The 23,037-nt window shown below is 34.7% G+C and overlaps 1 protein-coding gene across 2 annotated transcripts in view; it reads left to right on the forward strand.

Annotated features, from left to right (window-relative positions):
• The window catches only part of CNTN5 (contactin 5), a 1,331,129-nt gene that overhangs the window by 1,156,847 nt on the left and 151,245 nt on the right, over positions 1-23,037 (forward strand). For both annotated transcript variants that reach the window (XM_025357811.1, XM_025357810.1), the window contains 2 exons: positions 9,821-9,948; positions 12,201-12,376. In XM_025357811.1, coding sequence (XP_025213596.1) covers positions 9,821-9,948; positions 12,201-12,376 — 304 coding nt within the window. The remainder of the gene's footprint in view (positions 1-9,820; positions 9,949-12,200; positions 12,377-23,037) is intronic.

Raw genomic sequence — 23,037 nt, forward strand, 5'->3', positions numbered from 1 at the left:
AAAAAAAAAAAAAAAAAAAAAAAAAAAAAAAACCAATCCCCAAAAGTTACATACTGTTAGATTCCACTAATCTTTAAGTTTTTTTGAAATGGAAAAATAATATTATAAATGGAGAGAAAACAGCAGTTGCCAGGAATTAGGAAGCAAATCGTGGGGTGAGTATGTGGGATGAAAATGAGTGTGGTTATAAAAAGGAAAATAAAGAATTGTTGGGTTAGAAATGTTCAATATTTTGATTGTGGTGGTAGATACACAAATCCAAAGTGGTGATAAATATTGTATAAAACTTAAAATGTACACATACACAAATGAGTAAGTCAAACTGGAAAAAATCTAAATTAAGATGAATGAGTATAAAAACATCAATTAATTTTGCAAAATATTATCATTGGAGAATACTGAGGAAAGCATAGAAGGAATCTGTTTTATTTCTTAAAACTGCATGTGACCTTACAATTGTCTCCAAAATGTTCATTTATTAAATAAATACTTTACAAAAGCACCAAAAATATAGATATAAACCTTTAAAAAGATGTCTGAGACCTATAGACGGTAAACTATAAAACATTGCTTAGAGAAATTGAAGGCCTAAATAAATGGAGATATGTCTTCTTCATGAGTTACATGACTCAATATTAAGATGTAAATTTTTCTGCAAATATATTCACTGAAGTTCCAATCAAAATCTCAGCATGCCTTTTAGAAATTGACAACCTAATTCTTCAATTCATTTGGAAATGCAAAGGACACAGAACAGCCAAAACAATTTGAAAAGGAAGAGTAAAGTAAAAGCACTCAATCTATGCAACTTCAAGAGAGGTCCTTATGCTATAGTATTCAAAATGCTGTGGGTTTGTCATAAAGACAGATAAATCAATGCAGCAGAACAGAGAATCAAGAATTTGACCTACATATATATGCCAACTGATTTTTTACAGTGATGTAAAGTCTGTGGGAAAAGACAGTGTTTTAGTTTGGGCTGCTGTAACAAATTCCTGTAGCCTGAGTGCTTACATATTTATTTCTCATGGTTCTGGAGGCTGCGAAGTCCAGGATCACGATGCTAAGATGGTTAGTTTCTAGTGAAGGCCCTCTTTTTGGTTTGCAAATGGCTATCTTCTTTCTGTGTCCTCACTTGTCAGAGAGTAGCAAGAAACAGAAAACAATCTTTTTCATGTCTCTTCTTATAATAACATTAATCCTTATGACCTTATTACCATCCAAAGACTCCATCTCTAAATATCATCACATTGGGAATTACAGGCTCATCATATGAATTTGAGGGGGACACAAACATTCAGATCATAGATCATCATTTCAAAATCAAAGTATGATGCAATTGAATAACCATTTGCAAAATAAATAAATAGTAAGATTCTACTTCATACCACAAACAAAAAGTAACTCAAAGTGTATCACAGATATAAACATCAAATTTAAAACTATAACATTTCCAGGAAAAGAAAAACAGAAATCTCTGTGACTTTAGGTTAGGTAAAGATTTCTGAATAAAACAAAAGCACAATGCATAAAATAAAATTGATAAATTAAACTTCAACATTAGGAACTTTTGGAAAAACATTCAGAAATTCTGTTTTTGTTTCTGGAAAAACATTGAGAAATTCTGCAGACTGGTAGAAAATAGTTGCATGTTTCATACCTAAAAAATGAGTTATTTATACACTGTAAAAGAACTCTAAATCTTGAAATCTAATGAATAAATTGATAAAAATGGGTAAATAGTTGAACAATTAGCTCACCAAAGAGAATATGCAGATGAAAAATGAACACATGAAAAATTGCTCAAGATCATTCATCATTAGGGAAATGCAACCTAAAGCCACAATGGATTCTACTACCTACATGTTTTGATAGCTAAAATAAAATAGACTGACCATACGAAGTGGTGCAAGAGCTCTCATACACTACTGGTAGGAATGTAAAGTGGTACAACCACTTGGAAAGATTACGCCAACTTCTTAAAAAGGTAAACATAAGCATAAATAAGTTGATCTAGTCATTGCAATCTTAAATATTTACCCCAAAGAAATGAAAGCATATATCCATAGAAGACTTGTGCACAAATGTTCATGGTATCTTTATTTTTTATAGCCCTAAGCTGAGAGCAACCCAAACATCCATCAACAGGTAACTGGATAAATAAATTATGGTATATACACACAATGGAATACTACTCAGCAATAAAAGGAAATGAATTACTAATAATTGGAGCCCCAAGGGTGAATCTCAATTTAATTATGCCAAGTGAAATAAACTAGAGTAAAAGTATATAATGTATTATTCTGTTTATATAAAATTCTAGAAAAATGCAAACTAACTTATAATGATGGAAAATAGATAAGTAGTTGCCTAGGACAAAGATGGGGTGAGAGGGGCTGGAGGAATGCAAGGGAACACAGGGATTCTTCTGAGGGTGATGCATATGTTTATTATCTTTACTATGGTAATGGTTTTATGACTACATCCATACATGAAAACTTTTCAAAGCATACTCTTTAAACATGCGCACTTATTATATGCCCATAATACCTCAATAAAGTTGTTTAAAATTTTTGGTAGCTTCCCATTGCCCTTAAAATTAACAACAAATGATTTTCATAGGATACAAGGTTCTACAGGGTCTCCCGCTTGCCTACCTCCAGCCTCATCTTTTGCCCCTCTCTGACCATCTCTCTGTTGCCATCGTGATTGGCCATTTCTTCAAGGTTTCGTGATCCTTCTGACCTCAGGATCTTTGCAAATGCAGTTCCCCCTGCTTTCCCACACTGAATGATAAGCTGAAATCAATCACCCTTCAGTTCTCAGCTCCAATATTACTCCTTGAGAAAAGACTTAATTACTTCTGTAAATAGCTGAGGTTTATGTGTTATTTCCTGGCACTCTCTACAATTTCCTTTTTAACATTTATCACACATTTCACTTATATTTTGAGAAAAATTTAATGTATATCACACACCACTACACATACATATATTATCTAGTCAATACTTTTAAAGAACTAGTTAGATATTATGACAGTTTTACCTTTAGGAAGGAAATTAAGAAACTTTGCTTAAGATCACACCTAGAGTAGTCAGTGTCAGTCATTTGAACACAGCCCTATCCTGCTTTAAAGCATAAGGTCTTATTTAATGATTAATTAATGATTCTATGATATCATATCCACCCGGATATGATACCGAAAAGAAATCTAATCTGGTGAAAGAGGATGCATGCCAAGGAATGTAGGTGCCTTCCAGAAGCTGAAAGCAGCACCCAGCTGACAGACAGCAAGGGAACAGGGACACATACAAGACAAATTCTGCCAACAGGAATGAGCTTGGAAGCAGCTTCCTCTCCTGAGTGTCCAGAGAGGAGCCCAACTTGGCCAACACATTTCGAGACTGTTAGCAGAAAATCCAATCAAGCCCATCCACCCAGACTTCTAACCAAAAGAATAAATGAATGTTTAGTTCATTAATAGCTATTTGTTATGCAGCAATGGAAAACTATTACTTTTCTATTTTCTAAAGTGTTTACATATGATACATAGGAATCATTTATAAATTATATTTCTTATTAATAAGTTGATACAGTATGGCTCTGTATCCCCACCTAAATCTCATCTAGTATTGTAATCCCTACATGTTGAAGGAGGGACCCGGTGGGAGGTGATTGTATCACAGGGGTGGTTCCCCCATGTCGTTCTCCAGATTGGTAGTGAGTTCTCATGAGAACTGATGGTTTTATATGGGGCTCTTCCCACCCTGGCTCTCTCTCTCCTGCCACCATGTGAAGAAGGACATGTTTGCTTCCCTTTTCTCCGTGATTATAAGTTTCCCGAGGCTTCCCCATTCATGAAGAACTGTGAGTCAATTAAACTTCATAAATTACCCAGTCTCAGCGATGACTATAGCCATGTGAAAACTGACTTATAAGTAAGTCATGGGCTTAAACAAGTCATTTTAACTTTTGGGGGGGGTTGTTCTTTCATATGTAAATGAAGTTTTACTGGCTAAGTTCTACTCTCTCAGCTATCTTAAGTCTAAGAATTCATTTCTAGCTTTTTGCAACTATTGTGACACACCCTGATCAGTTATCCTCCATTCTCCTCTCCAGATTCATTCTCTACCCTTCAGTACTCTCACCATGCCCCAAGAGACTTACCCCTAAGAAATACATCACTGGGCTCCATTGTCCCTGGGAATGGGGCAGTGGAAGTGATAAAGAAGAGTGAGGTCTCAGTATTTATTTTCTGGCTTCCTACAAGTATACAACACATTAAGGGGAAAAATGATTCCTAACTTCACTTGTGAATTTGTGGAAGCAGAGGAAGCAGAGGAAGGACATGCTATGGACTGAACTGTGTCCTTCCAAAATGCATATGTTGAAGCCCTAACCCTCAATGTAACTATATTTGAGGTAGGGCTTTTAAGAAGTAATTAAAGTTAATTGTGTTCATAAGGATAGGCTCCCAATCCAATAGAATTCGTGATGTTTTCGAAAAGGAAGAGAAACCTCTCTCTCTCTGCCACACATACGCACTGAGGAAAGGCCACGTGAGCACACAGTGAGAAGGCAGCAATCTGTAAGCCAGGAAGACAGCCCTTACCCAAACCCAACCATTCTTACACCTGATTTTGGATTGTCCAGTCTCCAGAATTGTAAAGAAATAAATTTCTGTTGTTAATGCAATCTAGCAATCAGAGATCACTAAATAATATCGCAATGGGTAAATAGATGGTACTTCCAGGCAAGCAGTCTATTTGTAAAGGTTTAAAAGTTGTGTAGTATCTGACAGTAAGCCAAACATAGATATGGAGGGTCCAGGCTGGGTGTGGTGGCTCACGCCTGTAATCCCAGCGCTTTGGGATGCCAAGAGGTTCACTGTTTGAGCCCATCAAGGGCAACATGGCAAAGTCCATCTCTACAAATAAAGAAGTAACTAAATACAAAAATTAGCCAGGCATGGTGGTGCATGCCTACAGTCCCAGCTACTCAGGAGGCTGAGGTGGGAGAATTGCTTGATCCCAGGAGGTTGAGGCTGCACTGAGCCATGATTATACCACTGCATTCTAGCCTCGGTGGCAGAGCACAACTTTGTCTCAAAAATAAATAAAAATAAAATTAAATAACAAATACAGGATCCAGAAAATGGCCCCGAAATCAAGATAGGCAACAAGAAGTCAATAATAAATTCTTGTAAGATAGGGGTAATCACAATGATATCCTATATGAACTGGGCTACTGGACAGATTAACAAAGCAGAGATTGAGTAACTAGGTACAAGGTGAGAAGCAAGACATCTCCAGGGCTAGACAGAAACTTATGGAGAAATCTAGAGACCAGGACATGAGTGTGACTTGATCCTGAATGCAAGAATGCTGACTTAAATTTCCAAAATCTCTCCCAGCCCCTAAAAACCTTCACCTCACTTCTCCCTTCACTCCCTTTCTTCAAGTCAAAGAATGTCTGAGCAGAATTAATCCCCATATACGAAAATTCTGTAATGTAAAAGCCACATAGTAACAGCAAAGGAGTGAAGACAAAGGGCCTGTATTGTAAGGAAGTATTAATTCAATATTTAATCATATAAGTAATTATGTGTGCAATAACCAGATATTGTAATGTAAATCACATTATCTAATCTGTATTTTTGTGAAGTTAAAAAAAATAAGCTCAGTTGTTAAGCATTTGCAATTTGATTCAGTAGACAGAATTTTGGAGAAATGACACTGCCACTTAACAGACAAAAAACATTGTGGACTGTTTTTTCCATTTGTGTGTGTCTTCTGTTACCTCTTTCAGCAGTGTTTTATAGTTCTCCTCATACAGATCTGTCACCTTCTTAGTTACATATAGTCCTAGGTATTTTAATTTTTTGCAGTTATTCTAAATGGGATTATGTTCTTCATTTCACTCTTGTTTGTTGTATATAGAAATGATATTGAGTTTTGTACATCAATTTTGTATCCTGTAACTTTAATGAAGTTGTTTATCAGTTCCAGGAGCCATTTGGCAGAATCTTTAGGGTTTTCTAGGTATAGAATCATATTGTCAGCAAAGCTGGAAAAATCAGCATTATTTAAATGGCCATACTGCCCAAAACAATCTACAGATTCAACGCTATTCCTATCAAGCTGCCAATGTTTTTTTGTTTGTTTGTTTGTTTGTTTTTTGTAGAACTACAAAAACCTATTCTAAAATTCATATGAAACCATAAAACAGCCCAAATAAGCAAAGCAATTCCAAGCAGAAAGTACAAAGCTGGAGGCATCATATTACAGGCTTCAAACTATCGTATAAGGTTACAGTAACTAAAACAGCATAGTAGTAGTACAAAAATAAACACATAGACCAATGGAACTGAATAGAGAAACCAGAAATAAAGCTACATACCTACAGTCATCTTACCAAAGTTGACAAAAAATAGGTAATGAAAAAAGGACTTCTTAGTCAATGAATGGTATTGAGATAGCTGACAAGTCATTTGCAAAAAAATGAAAATGGACCCCTACCTCTCATCATATACAATAATTAAAAATGGATTAAAAATGTAAATGTAAGACCTCAAAGTATAAGAATCCTAAAAGAAAAATTAGGAAACACCATTCTGGACATTGGCCTTGGGACGTTTGTGACTAAGTCTTCAAAAGCAATTGCAACCACAACAAAAAAACATTGACAAGTGTGACCTAATTAAACTAAAGAGCTTCTGCAGAGCAGAAGAAACTATCAATGTACTAAATAGCCTGCAGAATGGGAGAAAATATTCTCAAACTATGCACATGACAAAGGTCTAATATCCAGAATCTATGAGGAACATGAACAATTGAACAACTGAAAAACAACCCCATTAAAAGAGCAAAAGACATGAACAGGCACTTCTCACAGGAAGACATATAAGAGGCCAGCCAGGTGCAGTGGCTCACTCCTGTAATCTCAGCACTTTGGGAGGCCAAGGTGAGCAAATCACTTGAGGCCAGGAGTTCAAGACCAGACTGGCCAACATGGTGAAACCATACCTCTATAAAAAATACAAAAATTAGCCGGGCATAGTGGGCCACAGGGGGTGAGGAGAGGCCTGAGGCAGGAGGATCCCTTGTACCCCCTGGAGGTTGAGGCTGCAGTGAGCTGTGATTACACCACTGTACTCTATCCAGCCTGGGCAACAGAGTGAGACTCTGTCTTAAAACAACAACAGTAACAAAACAGACACGAAGTCAACAAACATATGAAAAAATGATCCACATTACTAATCATTGGAGAAATGCAAATCAAAGCCACAATGAGACACCATCTCACACCAGTGAAAATGGCTATTATTAAAAAGACAAAAACAACAGATGCTGGTAAGGCTGTGGAGAAGAGGGAATGTTTACATACTGTTGGTGGGAATGTAAACTAGTTCAGCCACTATGGAAAGCAGTTTGGAGATTCCTCAAAGAATTTAAACTACCTTTCAACTGAGCAATCCCATTACTGGTTATATATCCAAAAGAAAATAAATAGTTCTACCAAAACGAAATATTCACTCATATGTTCATTGTAGCACTATTCACAATAACGAAGACATCGAGTCAACCTATGTGCCCATCAGTGGTGGATTATATAAAGAAAATGTGGTACATATACACTGTGGAATACTAGCCAGCCATAAAAATGAACGAGATCATGTCCTTTGCAATAACATGGATGCAACTGGAGGCCATTATCCAAAGCGAATTAACACGGAAACAGAAAACCAAATACCACATATTCTCACTCTTAAGTGGGAGGTAAACAATGTGAACTCATGGACGTTAAAATGGCGACAATAAAAACTGAGGACTACTAAAGGAAAAACTAACTATTGGGTACTGTGCTTTACCCTGGGTGACAGGATCAATCAATCTGAAACCTCAGCATCATGAAATATACCCACCCAGGTAACAAACCTGCACATGTATCCCCTGGCTCTAAAATAAAAGTTAAAATTATAAAATAAATTGAATTAAAAAAAAAGTTGTGGTACACAAAATCCTGCATCCCCAAATGGATCAGGGGCCTAAAGTACAGGGCATTCATAAACGATCTTTAATAGTTTATGTAAATGTTGCCTCCTGTCAGTAAGACAGCACTCATCTTAAATCAAAAACTATAATACTGCCAGTGTCTGTGATACATTTATTTCTTTAAAGGAAGTAAACTTTTAAGCCAAACTTCTTACCTGCTAGATTAGAATTCACTCCAGTCAGTAAAATCCACATATTTTCAAGATATTAACAATCAGCATAAATTATAGTAAGTTAAATAAATGTCAACCATCTGTAATTCTTACAAGAGGATGCTTGTTTGTTTACAAAAAGTATAATTTTTGCTTTCTAATACATTGTTTTGTAGCATAGGCAGCTTTGGGGTTGAAATGGAATAAATTTCATTTCATTTTCACAGCAAATGAATGCTATATAATGAATAGAACTTTTCATTGACAATCTTAAATGCATTACATTACTCTTAAGGGGCATTGTGTTTTTCAAATGTTTTAAGCTAGCATCTCTCCTAGACTTAAACGACAAAATGAAATTCACCATTTCTAGTTTGGCTTTTTTCTAAATTTGTCTTCCTTCTTACATGTCATAAATCAAGTTTGATCCATACTGGAAACCATATGATGTTTTCAAACTGATATCTTTATTAATGAAAATATGTAAGTATAATTTCATGGACAGTTTTTCTCAGCAGCCTAAAATCTAATATCAATTGTTATGAAGTTCAATGCTGTAAATAACCATGAGCTCTAGTTAGTTGGCAAATTTGAAAACACATTTTAAAATAACACAAAGAATGCTGACTAAACATTAGGTCATTATTTCTAAATCTTAGTTTAATATTATCACATTTCCATTGAAAAAATTGTCCTTCTTAGAATCAGGAGGATCCAATTTTAGGATTTTTAAGTTCACAGGGGCTACTGGTTCTTACCCAAAGCTAGTGGCATATTGACTAAAACCACAACAGCTGTGTCTATTATGTTTCAGATTGCTGGAGTAGGTTGATGCACTGGTGAAATAATAGGTTATGTTTCTGGAGCACAGACAGGAGAAAAGGACAAAAGTACTAATTAAATTTGAAATCTGTATAATCTTGGAATGATGAATACATAGGAGAATAGGGTAACTCCAAATGTCAGCCTCATTTTCACTGAACTTCTAAAAATTTTTAATAATGCTTTAATTTCTCACCTTCATATGAAAGTGAAGGTCCAGTTTTAACAAAGGTCTTGAAAGAGCCCAAATGCAAACTTAGATATAATATTCTTATGTTTAAAAAGTGCAGTGCAAGCAGCCCATACTCTTGCTACTCTGGTGGCAACACAGAACTGCCATAAATCATCTCTTGGCTGTATACAATTAATTTTGTGTTCTGTACTTGTCCTCCTCTATGTTTTTATGCTTTTTTTTTATATATATATTTGACTTTTGAGGTCACTCTTGGTTTTAGGTGAAACATCCAAGCTTAATATTAAAATATCACTGGGTGATATCGTAGTAACAAGTTCTAATAACCAAACTCAGGGTCACCCTTTCTGCAAGTTTTATAATTAACTGTCAAAAGAAAAATATCTTGTAACTCCTTAACCTTTTTGAATATAAGATTTAAATAAGTTTATTATACTTCTTGAAAAGCAAAATATTTCTACTATCACTGCCTATTTTCAGTGATGCTTTATCTTATTTATTATCACCCTAGAAATGGTTTTAGACTTCATCATTGGTTCTTACTATTTAGCTGATTGCAGTAAAACAGAAAAAAAAAACTTTTTTAAAATAATTTTCAGAATAGCTATTCTTCCAGACGGGAGTCTACGGATCCTAAATGCTTCTAAATCAGATGAGGGAAAGTACGTTTGCCGAGGGGAAAATGTCTTTGGTTCCGCTGAAATTACAGCTTCGCTGTCTGTAAAAGGTAAGACAACACAGGTAAATGTTTTACTGCCATAGTCTCATGGTCTTATCAGAAAGAGAATAAATATAATATGAATGCATATATCTTTGGACTTAAGTGTGTACATGCTCCTGTTTATAAAATACATTGCAAGCATAGAACTAAAACAGCCAAATTGTTACTTTCCACCATTTAGGGTACCAAAAGGGAAGGAACCTCTTATTGGCAGAAATTTTATTTTGCTTTGAATAAAATTTCTGAGAGAATGAGGCAAGCTTTCTGAAGTTTTCGTCAGTGTCTCAAAATTTAAAAGTATGCCAACAGTATAAAAACATTTTTCCTCTACCAAGAATAACTTTAGCATCAATCAGTAATGTTACTCTATTATCAATTCAACTAGGGATTTGGGGCAGAAAGGAGCAGCAGCAGGAGGATATGATGGAGCGTTGGTATAGGACTTCGCATTAGATAAACTCGTTCCAGGGCTGGCTGTTGATGTCTGTATCAATGAAATTTTTATATGCCTTTATTTTATATAAGAAATATTAATATTACTGCTTATATGTTTCCATTCATTTTCTAGTTCTAAAATGAGCTCGATTTCAAGCCTAGAACATTCTGTTGAGGCTCTATGTCATTGTTTAGTGATAGAAAATCTGTCTTAGGCATTCCCTTCAGATGTTTTTCACAATCTATCTTTAACTGTTTTCATTGTGCACATATCATATGGCAAACCACACTCTGGCCATAAAAATATAAAAATATTATTTTTTTCTATCTTTAAAATAAAAATGTAATTAAAATAACCAGTCCTCTGATATTTGAGAAGAGAGAACATCAAGAATGAAAAGAACAAAATTTAAAATATACCTTCATTTATACAATGCATTACTGGACTTAAACGCAGTCTTTAGTTCCTATTCCTTCTGTGTGCTAGTCGGTCCATTTTATAATAAGGCAATACTAGATAAAAAGACAATTTTAATATAACAACAAAAATGTTATTTTCTTAATCATGAGTTTAATTATTTACTCAGAACACTCCAATCCCCACAAAATTTAAACTACAGTGTACTGCATTTATCTGTCTTCTCTGATGAGGCCAGAACTTAGAATGCCATATGGAATATTTGACTTCCAGAATGTTAATATTTACAGTGACATTCCTGTCCCAGAATTGCACTTTTTTCTCAGTGACTGCTTAGAAGGATGTGGGACATTAAAGGATCTGATCAGTGGTTATGAGTGGTGTTTCATCAGACTGCACTGTTGCGAAAAATAGACCTAGAATAGGAAATTTAAGCCAATTGTTAATTAAGCCAATTGTTAATCACTGTTAATTGTCTTGTCTCTATGACCAGTAATATCTAATTAGGAAAGAAGATAAAACCAAAATCTTATCTTCATCACCTCTCTACTATATTCAAAACACATTATAATGTAATCAGCTACACTAACTTAACTCTTAAATGTAAAGCCTGTATTAGCCTTTATTTGTTCAAAGTTGCTCTAAACCCAGTAAAAAAAAGTGTCTATTTTTAAATTTTAACTGAATCATGAAGAAGTGAAACATAAACATTGTTTTCTCAAAAAACATTTCCATTCAGAGTTTCTACCGTTCTTTTTGTATCTCAAGCCATCTACAATACTGCAAAGGTACAAAAAGAGGTACCTTCTGCTGATTATGAAATACTTTTCTACTCCTAAAAGCTTCCTGTCAAGTGTAAAGCAAATACAAGGTGGTGTCGTTGTAGTATTATATTTTTATCTCTGTTAAGATAGTTATTTGCAGGAAGGTGCTTTCTATTGCCCTGTAGCCTCCTCTCATCTTTAAAGAAGTGAAACCTCCCTAAATTCTTTCTGAAACATAAAACATTTTTATTGTAAAAATTCTTTCATTTACTTAATGATCCTTGAAAGTGGTCAGAGAAGCTACAGCCTCTTCTTTTTTTCTAATGTTCCTCCTTCCATAAAGTCAAATGCTGCTTCTAATTAGGTAGTCTCTTGTCTTTTTAAAATCCAAGTTACCTTCTTAATAGGAATAGAGGCTCTTAAATCATGTGTCCCCTACAAAAGCATGGTAATACGCCCTAGCATCCAAAAGCTAATATTTTACTTAATAATTATTTATTTAAAGATGTAAAAAATCAGGTATATGTATCTGCAGCAACTGTATTGTAAAGATTTTTTTTTCTCAATTATTTAACGTAAAATATAACATATGGTAACACAACAGGTTAATTATGTTAATTAATGTATTTTTATTTCTATAGAACCTACAAGGATAGAACTTACTCCTAAAAGAACAGAATTGACAGTGGGAGAAAGCATTGTTCTTAACTGCAAAGCAATTCACGATGCTAGTTTGGATGTCACTTTCTACTGGACTCTGAAAGGACAGCCTATTGATTTTGAGGAAGAAGGTGGACATTTTGAAAGCATCAGGGCCGTAAGTGAATACACTTTTATTCTTTTAGTAATGATAACTTTAAAAATGTTGAATCAAATGTAAGACCTTGCTTAGCTATGAAATGCTAAGAAAAAAAAAAAAAAAAAACAGGACAGAAATCAGCTTGATAAAAACAATCACTTTCTTCCATTTTTTATGTTATGTCAAACTGAAAGTAATATGTTATTATTTTAAAACCGCCAGTAAAAAACTGAGAATTCCTCATTATGTAAATCTGGTTTCTTTGCCACTTTTATTTAATATTGACAATACTTCTTAAAAGTTATGTTGCTAAAGTGGCGATTGCATTATTTAAAGCATCATTAACAGTTATTATGATACAATAAATAAATAAAATGCCTGCCTGTCCTTCTCCTCAAGAATAGTAATTTTTGGAATTTCTTTAATGTCTCACATTTATAAAGATTAAACATGCAACTCATAGTCATAAATGCACATTAGCCTTAAGTCAGTATTCAAAGATATACTCATTTTTTCCCTAATATCTTCTTTTATGTTGTGTACCTACATGGCAATCAACCAAATGCAGTGGGAAATCTTTTGAACCAAATCCCACAGAACCATCACAGTGCTTTAACTCTAGAGAAGTGAAAAGAGGCCCCTTCCCTCCATCGACTTGTTTAAAATGTAATAGAGTAACATAATGACAGAGGGAGGAGAAAGACAGATGGAACCGGGGTGGTGGAAAAAGAGAGACTTTGGCTGGAATCTTCCTTCTATATCGGCTAAAGAGATGGAGCCAAATACAATTTTTGCCTACAAATTGGATTGAAAATGCTGTTGCATACTTATTACTATCAGTTGATTTGTCCCTAAACAGTTTGAGAAGCATTGGAAAACCATAGCTCTAGTGAGCTCAAGTATGTAAACTCATTTTCAATTGGATTTTATTTTAAAGGTTATGGGATACAAGGAAAAAAAAAAAAAAAACAAAAAAAAGCCCTAAATCCAAAGTCAGAAATTCTCTGGATCGAGTCCCAGTTTCATCTCTAATCAGCTGTGTAACATAAAGCCAGTCACATGATTTGCCTGGGCATTAATTTCTGGAGAGATAAAGTGAAAAAGTTATACCAGATAATTTCTAAGATAGCTTCTCACTTTAGAATTTGGTAAATGTATATTACTAGAAGAGTAAAGATGAGCTCTCTTTGTTGCATTTTCCAATGTAACAAAAATTAGCCACTTTCTTCAAAACTATTCCTTTCTTTCTGGTTTACTTTCCAATTAATAGGAGAGAGTATATAAATAAGAAACAATTGCCAACTACCTTGTTCACCATCTCATTAAATGAGCTAATTTTAATTGTTCGTGTCCAAGTTATATGTAACTATTTAGATTGTGTTAAATTAAACACATTTTGCTCTGCTTTGTGGTTTTCCTTCTTCCTTTATCTTGGGTTGATCATTCCTTCCTACAATATTATTCCTACAAATTTTATAACATGGATGATGCAAAACGGACCAAGAAAATTTAATTATTTTAAAATATCACAGTTTTATAAAAAATTCCGTAAGAAAATATCTTCTTAGGATTGTCTGCAAACATCCATTTTGAGTGATCACATATATAAAGCAAAAATATGTCCAAAAATAAATAGCCCCCTTCTTATAACTAATCCCCCTCTTTATTTTAAAATACCAATAGAAAAATTAATGCACCTGGTGAAGTTACATGAATTATTATTTTTGTCTCTTAGACATAGATATATTTAGGTTGATGTCATTCATTTGTGGCAATAAATCCTTTTTTTCCATAAAGTGAGCAGTTAAGAATATCTACTGTCTTCTTGTTTGTATATATGCTTTCCTTGCCCCAGAGAGCGCAAAATGGACTCCTTATTCCATGCAAGCCCATATAATTACAATCCACTTTGAAATTAGGCTTTGGATTAGAGACAGTAACAATAAACTCTGAGACAGGAGAAGAAAGCAAATTATGGTACTGAGAAGGGAGAAAAACATTTAGTTTTAAGGTACATAGCCAAAATATACTTTTAGTATGCATATGTACTTTAAAATAGATGGAAGCTTCAAAACTATAGCGTGTATAAGAAATTATCTATCAATCACCTTTCTCTCAGTTACTTCAAACACTGAGTTTTGGCTGGCTTTAAGGACACACACCAGAGAAAATACCATTGTATGACAATAAAAAGGTAAAGAACAGAAAGAACAACATTCTATGTCCCTTCTGCCCTTCTCCATGTAAAATATGTCTGGAAAATAATGCTTTAGGAGAAAACATATAAAAATGTTATAAAGAAAGGAGATTTGAGAGGTCTTCTGGGCTTGCGGATACCTTCTTTTTGTGAGACCAAGGATAGACTCTGGGAGTCAGAGGGACAGGATGGGGCTGAGAAGAGAACCAAGAGGGGTGAATCAAGACCTGCTCCGAGTTTCCAAGAAGAGTCATTGAAGAATCTTGAAGGATCTCCTAAGGTGTCTAACCTATCCCAGCAGAGTAAAAACAATAAAAATGGGATTTAGGGATTTAAGCAGAAACAGAGTGTGCTGATGACTGGAGCACTGTCTAGGCTAACTGTCCTAGGACAGAACCCTGCCAGTGGGTGACTGAATGAGGATGAATCAGAAGAAAAACACATTACCACTGCATGAGGTAACATAAATTAACTAAACCTCTCAAGTGGGAAAAAGATATAAAATATTTCGTATCTTGTAGATGCCAAAATATGACTTAATGATGTTCCCTATTTTTCAATTAGTTGTACTGGTATCTTTTATATACAGACATTAGTTTGTAGATAAAGCTGTAGTCAATTATTTTACATAGCCTTCATATGCAATCTATATTCAATGTACATTGTATACATCTATATACATATACATCTATATACAATGCACATTGTTATGTTTTAAAATAGATGATTGCTTTGAACTGCATTTCAACATGGTACATAAACATATGATCATATCAGGCTAAAAAATAATATTGCTTTAAGTTAAAAATTATGTTTAAATTAAAATATGAATAATGAAAATGCTTCTACTATTTACGTTGCCCTCTTAGGCCATGTTTTACAAATTCAGCAATTTGATTAATTTGGAGCGAATCCATTATTGAAGTCACCGTTGAAAGGGGAGAAGCAATTAATTAGTACATAAACATTTGATCCAATTCATTCAAATCCTTTTTGTTTTTGGCAAATTTTATGAATAAACTGAATGTAATAAACTAGTTTTAAATCTTGTTAATTCTACAAGCAAAGTGCTGTTGGGGGATGGGGATCAAAAATAAAAGGCATAGCCCTTCACACCTAAGAGGGCTCCATTGAAGGGTAGAAATTGCAGGATGGGCTGTGATCTGCTATAACAGAGCTACACCAGAGAACTATGTGCATACAGCTGTTAGAAGGGGTTGGTATTTGAAATGGACCTGGCTGGGAAGGATTTCACCAGGTGCCTAGGAGAAACTGCATTTCAGACAGAGCGAGCAGGTCAGGCAAACACAGAAGGGCAGAAGAGCTTAGTGTGTGTTTTGGGAACAGTGAGGAACCAGTGAGGGTATATAGTAGACAATAAATCAATATTTGTTGAATAAGTTTAAAGGAAAGCAGCAGAGGCCTCAAAGGCACTGATTTCTGAGCTGTAAAGTTTGATTTGTATTTTGAGCACAACAGGGATTCACATGATTCAGATTTGTCTTTAGGAAGATAATTCTGATAGCTGTGTGGAGCAGGGGTTGACTAGTTTGTGGATTTTACATTCAGTGTAGACCTGTTAAGTAGAGGTTATAATAAGGAGATAATCATTGTAAGTGTTGACCTTAAATAACCATCCTGTAACTAAATAAAAGCATTTACTATTGTGTCTTGACATGAGAGTTTATGCTGGTCAGAGGTCTACAAGAACCTCTGATTCCTCTCGGGATGTCTGAATAGCATCTGAGCTATTGAGCATTGCCATGTGGCCCCAGAGCCACAGTCTTCATGGAGGACTGTGGTGAGCCACTGTTTTCCAGTGACTTGAAATCCTCTAATTATTCATATAGAATATAAGAAAGTTTCTATCCTTACAATGCATAAAGAAGTGTTACACTGAATATCATGGTGGCCTGCAATTTGCTGCTTTTTTAACAGAGAAAAATATCTCATGCATTTGTCGTCAGAATGGTCCACTAGAGAAGAACTGCCCTTTTCATTGTGAACCTGATAAATTGCAACCAAATAGGCAACTGAGCCAAAGTGCTATATAGCTGCATGGTCCTTCACATTTACCCAGTTCTCTGGTTATAGCAATACATGTAGGAAGACAGAATGGGAATTTTGAACCCATTTTTAATGAGGAAACTAAAGAATAAGACTTTTCCAGGCCACCTAAATCGGAGTAATAAGATTCAGTATCATGTGATTTTTAAACTACACATTTGTTCACTCTCCTTTATAAAGCTAACTCTCTCCATATTCATTGACCACTTATGTGTACAGCCTTTGTCTATAAACTGTGGGAAATAAAAATAAAAGGAAGGTTTGATTCCAGTCTTCAGTAAACATAAAGATAATGCAAGACATTAAGCAATTCAAGAAAAATATGACCATAAAAACAATTACTAACTTTTAAAATCACAGTCAAATTTTGTTTAAGACTAGGAAGGAAAGAGATTAATGTGACATTTTATGATCTGTGGAGAAAAGCTAAATAAATAATTGAACACCTATGCGCCAAACACTGAGCTAAGATAGACAGGTAGTGTATGTATATCTGTCTAGGCACACACACACAATAGCTCACTGATTCTTCTTAACAACCATAGGAAGTAATGTTATTTGGGGAAAACATGCTACCTGACCTAGACCTCAGCAAGTAGAATTAGAATAGTCAAAGCAGAAGAAAGAAAGGCAATCTAAGGTGAGAAAAGATATTGTATCTTACGGTTGTGCTGGATCATACAGATTATTGAGTTTGGCCTAGGCTGTTATCTAGAAGTCTCTTTCAGTATCATTAGTTCATGTCCTAACCCTTTCAGTGATGAGGATCCACTCCTCTAAAGTTCATTTCATTACCAGTCACTTCTGAATGTCAGAAGGTTGGAAAGTAGGAGTAACTATGATCACCTGTATGCCAAGCATGAGACTCATAAGGAAACATGTCTGATTCATATGCAGAATTTTTGTGGAGTATTAGGTGAATAGAAAGACAGAATATAAACCCCTTAGTGCCTTGAGAATTTTATATTAGCTGAAAAGCTCTAGCCTATATTAATTTTATTATTACAGATACTTCTATTCCTAGTTTATCTTCTTCAGAATTAGCAATTTCCTAAGGAGTAAAAGTCTCAGAACACAGCGAGTGCTCAATTGGCAACATTCTGTTTCGTGATTGATATATATTAATTGTGTAAAAATCAATGGAATCCTTGAGTATACTGCCAGTTTACTAAGGCACAAAGCTGTAAGGGTTTCATGAGCAAATGCTTCTTCCTCTTCTTCATCAACTTGGCATGCGAAGCCTGGGAGCCATTTCACCACTAAACAGGAAGTGCATGAAAGGGCGGAAGATCTAACAAAGGCTCACAGTCTCTTAGACTCATTATGTTTGCTATTAACATTCACACTTTCATGTAATATGGTCCCGTCGACTCTGAGCGCTACCCTTTCCCTATCTCACTAAGGGCCTACCCTTTCTCATCAGTTCAGATCCTACCTCCTGGTTCTTTGTCCTGCTCTGAACGCTGGCAACCTAGTAATCCACCCATTTTCTATTCCAACCTCCTGACCACCACATATTTGCTGTATTACTGTTCCCTCCCAATCTTTCACCTAACTTAAAATAATTGTAATTTTAATAGGTCAGAAACATACAGTAACCATCAATCAAAACTTGGGGACCCTCACAAAGAAAGGTTACCTTCAAAGGTTTTAGAATATTCAGACTATCCCAGAAAAGTGCACCATATTCATTCTCCCTGACTTGTCTGTGCTAAAAAATGTGCCTCCACTCACTGTCTTCTCAAAGTAGAAATCATTCCCAAAGCAAATAAGAATGTCCATCTTTTTTTAGTATGTATATATGTTCACATAGTTTATGAATATGACCAACATACACCATTTAATTCTGAGTCTATAATATTTTGTGTATTGATAAACTGCGGAAATCCTAAAAACAAGGGCTAATAAGTAATTTTATTTTTCACCACTTTGTACTAAGAATGTCCATAAAATAGCCATTCAGCCAATCCTGGTTCAATAAAAACAAAACCTGATATAAAGCATTTTCTCTGCTTAGCCAACTGCTACATTATTTCAGAGGTTTTAATATAATTAAATACTGCATAAAATTCTGCTAAAATCTGTTTTCATAACAGAATAATTTGTTTCCTTGCTTTTTTACTTTTTATACAAAATTGGAATATCACATTAGCACAGTTTGGAATTAAATGAAAGGTGACTGCCTTAATGACATCTAAGACAGTCTGTTATTGGGAGACCCTTCCTTACTTCCTGTGGGTCCCAGGGCAGTCAGGATTGGAAAGTAGTGCTTTATTGATTGTCCATCTCCATTTGACTCTAATTAGCAGATTTTCCCACAGAACAAAATGTGAAGTGTGCCTCTTCACTTTCTGTAGATTGTCAAAATTAGTAAAATCAGGTAATGTCTTCAAGTTGTCACATATAAAAAGACAGGCTTAGCCATCCAATTCATATGCTGCACTTTGTTCATCTAAATATAATCTACCAAACTTCCTATATTGTGGTAGGTATACAGAGCATTTTTATTAATTTGGAAATTCCATTTTTGATAGCTGTTTTATCTTTATGACAGGTTCCATAACATTATGTGTGCTATGAATAGTTACTAGTATCCTTGCAAATTTTTATTGTGGTGTAGAACTGGAGGTTTTTGTTATTATTGTCAGAGAGAGTATAAAGCTTTTTCATAGAGAAAGGCAATTTTCATTGTGGGCATGCTGGGAAATATTAGATCAATACCTTGGATTCTGTAATCTCTGAGGGGATAAGAGTACCATAATTCCCAGAGACAGCTAGGATATTTTAGGTTATTGGATAGAAAAAAAAAGTGAAGAATGAGAAAAAGAAGACACTCTTTACTCCTTAGTAGAATTTGCTCTCCTAGGTTGTAAATTTCAAAAGTTAAATATGCTTCTAGTTTAGTAACTCCAGAAATTTTAAAAATGCTTACATGTATCTAGGACTGTATATGTTTTCTCTTTTTGAGGTTTTGTTTTTTTCCAGTGTTGTTTTTCCATTTCATACTTATATAAACCCAGACTAGTTTTTAATAATCCTATATTCTCACTGAGTTGGTTGTTTTTAATCCAACAAAAACATGAATTTATCTGGAATGAAGTGCCTATGATTGGGAAATGTGATCATTGGTTGGCCACAGTGGGTTGTTGCACTCACTGTTGTTAACTTTGACAATAAAGTCAATCCGATGTATTTCAGTGATGTTTATTAAACCAAATTCTCTCCTAACTCCAAGTTACTTTTGTCAATGACTTACTTGGACATAGCAGTCTTTCTGATATTCATAACAAACTTCTCGTGCAAGTTTCTATTGATTATCCTGTAATTGTACATTGAAGAGCAATCAATGACTCCTGGTTTTAAAACTATTTTCCCTTTCCAATCTGACAGAAACTTTAGAAGGCAAAAACAAGTCTTAATTATATATATGCTATAAAAAGTTTAGAATGAGTGAATAACCAAATAAATGAATAATATCAGATCCATTCTTTATAACATTATCACTTTCCACTTATATCAAATGTTCAAGTTACCGAAATGAGTACTTAAATTATGTTTGGTGCCTAATAACCATCTTTTCTCAGTATTCAACTTTACACATAATCAGTACTTTCTTTTATTTACATCTTAAGGGACTGCTGTTCACACCTTGATAATTTTTCATCATATCTCTACCTCCCTCTTGTTTTCCTTTACTTCTCTTTCACTACTCATATTACTCGTGAGCCTATTCCAATCAATTGAAATAGGAAGGATAAATAACGTGTCAACTTTAACTGAAGATACCATAAGCCAGTGTAGTAGATGCTGTGGTGTGTTGCCCAGATCCTCCCTTCAAGACTGAGCCACTCCTTCCCCAAGCTATGGAGAATATTGGTGGTTGACAGCTCTCAGCAGTGTTCCACTTTGGGAATTACCTTTAGTCAGAGAGAGTTATCTGGCTCAAGCGGTGCTCCATCCCAAGCTCATGCTGAATGCATACAGATGATTAGTGTATAGGGGTGATTATAAAGACCAGACCCCCTCCTCAGCTCCAGAATTACAGCTCTCACTTATTTAATGCCTAATAGATACCTGACAATATGCTAGACTTTTCAAATATTATTTCATTTACTTCCCTCAAATACGCTATGGTGTAGAAATTGTGTTACTGTTGTCATTGTATGACAAAAGAAGAAAAAGAAATTTAGAAAGATAAACAACTTTCCCAAACTTAACAGTTGTATACAAGAGTTATCCAAACTAGGACTGAACTCCAATACATTATCATTTATCAGATCTAGAGATATCTAGAACTATTTAGCAAGATTACATTTTTAATTCCCTACTTAGTAAATTTAGTATTATCTTGTGAAAAATATAGATAATTATCATTCATCCATTTTCAAATTTGTGAGCCAATTATTTCCATTGCTAGTAACATTTTCATGTATTCTTCTAAAATTATTCATTCTTATGAATTTTATACTATGATTGTGTGGTTACATTTACACTACATGAGATCCAACTTTCAAATATTTATGCATTTCACTATCATAGGCAATCTCCTGCCCCTTTGCCAAAAAACATATTTCTATTAAATATGGATATATATTTATATTTATATTAAAAGCAGCCGTATAAGTCAGATTATTAAAACCTTAATTGTTTTATAATAAGTTTGAAACAGTTTCATTGTCTGAGTAAGACCTAAGCTAAAACATTTAAATATAATTTTACATCTTTAACAGCCCTTTTTACCCTTCTTCCCTCATAGGTATTATTTCATTGGATTCCTGTAACTAAACTGTTAGTCAGTCAAGTTATATATAAATGAGAAAACTGAGCCCCAGGAAGGAAGCCAAGTAAAGATCCAACCTAACGAAGGCCTGAGCAACACAGGCCCATTTATGGAACAGGCCCCATCATCACTTGGGCTTCTTTGAACTTAAAACTTCATTGCCATGAACTATGTTCCAAATCTGATTTGCTGTTGTAAAGCACAGAGAGAACTAAAACTAGCCGTAACTCTTCATCGTGTCTTTCAACAGTGAGATGATAAAAAGATGGAAGTCTTACCTCTTTAGCTGGGTAACTACATATGTTATTACTGTACTTACTAGATCACTATTAAAACATTAAAATTATATGTTCAGTAAGATAAAATCATCAAATTGTTTAAAATTCTCCCATAAAAGTTACTGAGAATTAATTGAGAAACATCTTAAAATATCCTACTACACTTGCCTCTTCAGATGTTCTGTGGGTGTGTTTTCCCATTAATTAAAGCTCATTCTTCTGGCGGCTGTAATTATTTCATTTTATAGTATGTGAACCCATTTTTATCAACATCCCTTTTTGGGCTTTGAAGCTTCTCTCAAAATGGATATGAGACGCAATGTTACATTGCTTTAACAACTGAAGTGGATGCAAAGAATGTAGAGTACAAGGGTCTCAATCGTTCTTCTAAAGAAAATAATTGGTATCCACATTTAAAATCATATCTGTTCTTAATAAGTATGTATTTACAGCATTGTTTTATGCACATTTTTGGCCACCAAAATCCAGTTTTCAAGTCAGATACCTGAAGTGTCTCAGATTCTTTTTTTTTTCTACCCCCATATCCATCAAATTTTCAAATATTACTAATTCCATTTTGAATCTGTTGATTCCTTTTCTCCATTCCTGGAGTCAAAGTCCTATTCCCAGCACTTATTTCTAGGGCTGTCATCTCACCACCTTTTACACTATAATCACAATCATTACCATGTTTCTAACAAGTCGATTTTATCATACTACCCCTCCCCATTCCATCCAAGTACATAAATGTGCACATACACACACACACACACACACACACATATGTGCGCGCACCCTATCTTGGATCTAACTCCAGCCTATATATCAAACTTCATCTTCCAACATTTTCCCCTTATTATTTTACAGCAAAGCCCAATAATTCTCTGAAAATATCATGTTCTCACATGCTGACTCACTGCCAAGAATACTATTCCCTGACTTGTAAGCTCTGCAAACTGCAGCATTTGCCTCAAGGCAGCTTGAAGTCTTTTCCCAGTGCTTCCATTATACCTTACAGATCCCACCATCAGAGCAGGTATCAAATGCTGCTTTAAACATTTGCTCGATTTTTTTCTCTTCTAGCCTTTATGTTTCTGAAAGTTAGGAACATACTTATTTGCTGAACTTAACACAGTACCGGGTGCACATTAAAGACCAAATAAGTATTAAAGATCTAATAAGTATAGATCTATAGATCTAGATCTATACATATAGATAAATATGAAAAAAGAGAGAAAAGAGAGACAGGCTCTCACTCTGTCACCCAGGCTAAAGTGCAGTGGTACAATCTCAGCTCATGACAGCCTCCACCTCCCAGACTCAAGCCATCCTCCCACCTCAGCCTGTGGTTAAATAA

Source organism: Theropithecus gelada, chromosome 14, assembly GCF_003255815.1.
Source record: "Theropithecus gelada isolate Dixy chromosome 14, Tgel_1.0, whole genome shotgun sequence".
In the NCBI taxonomy this organism is placed as follows: Eukaryota; Metazoa; Chordata; class Mammalia; order Primates; family Cercopithecidae; genus Theropithecus; species Theropithecus gelada.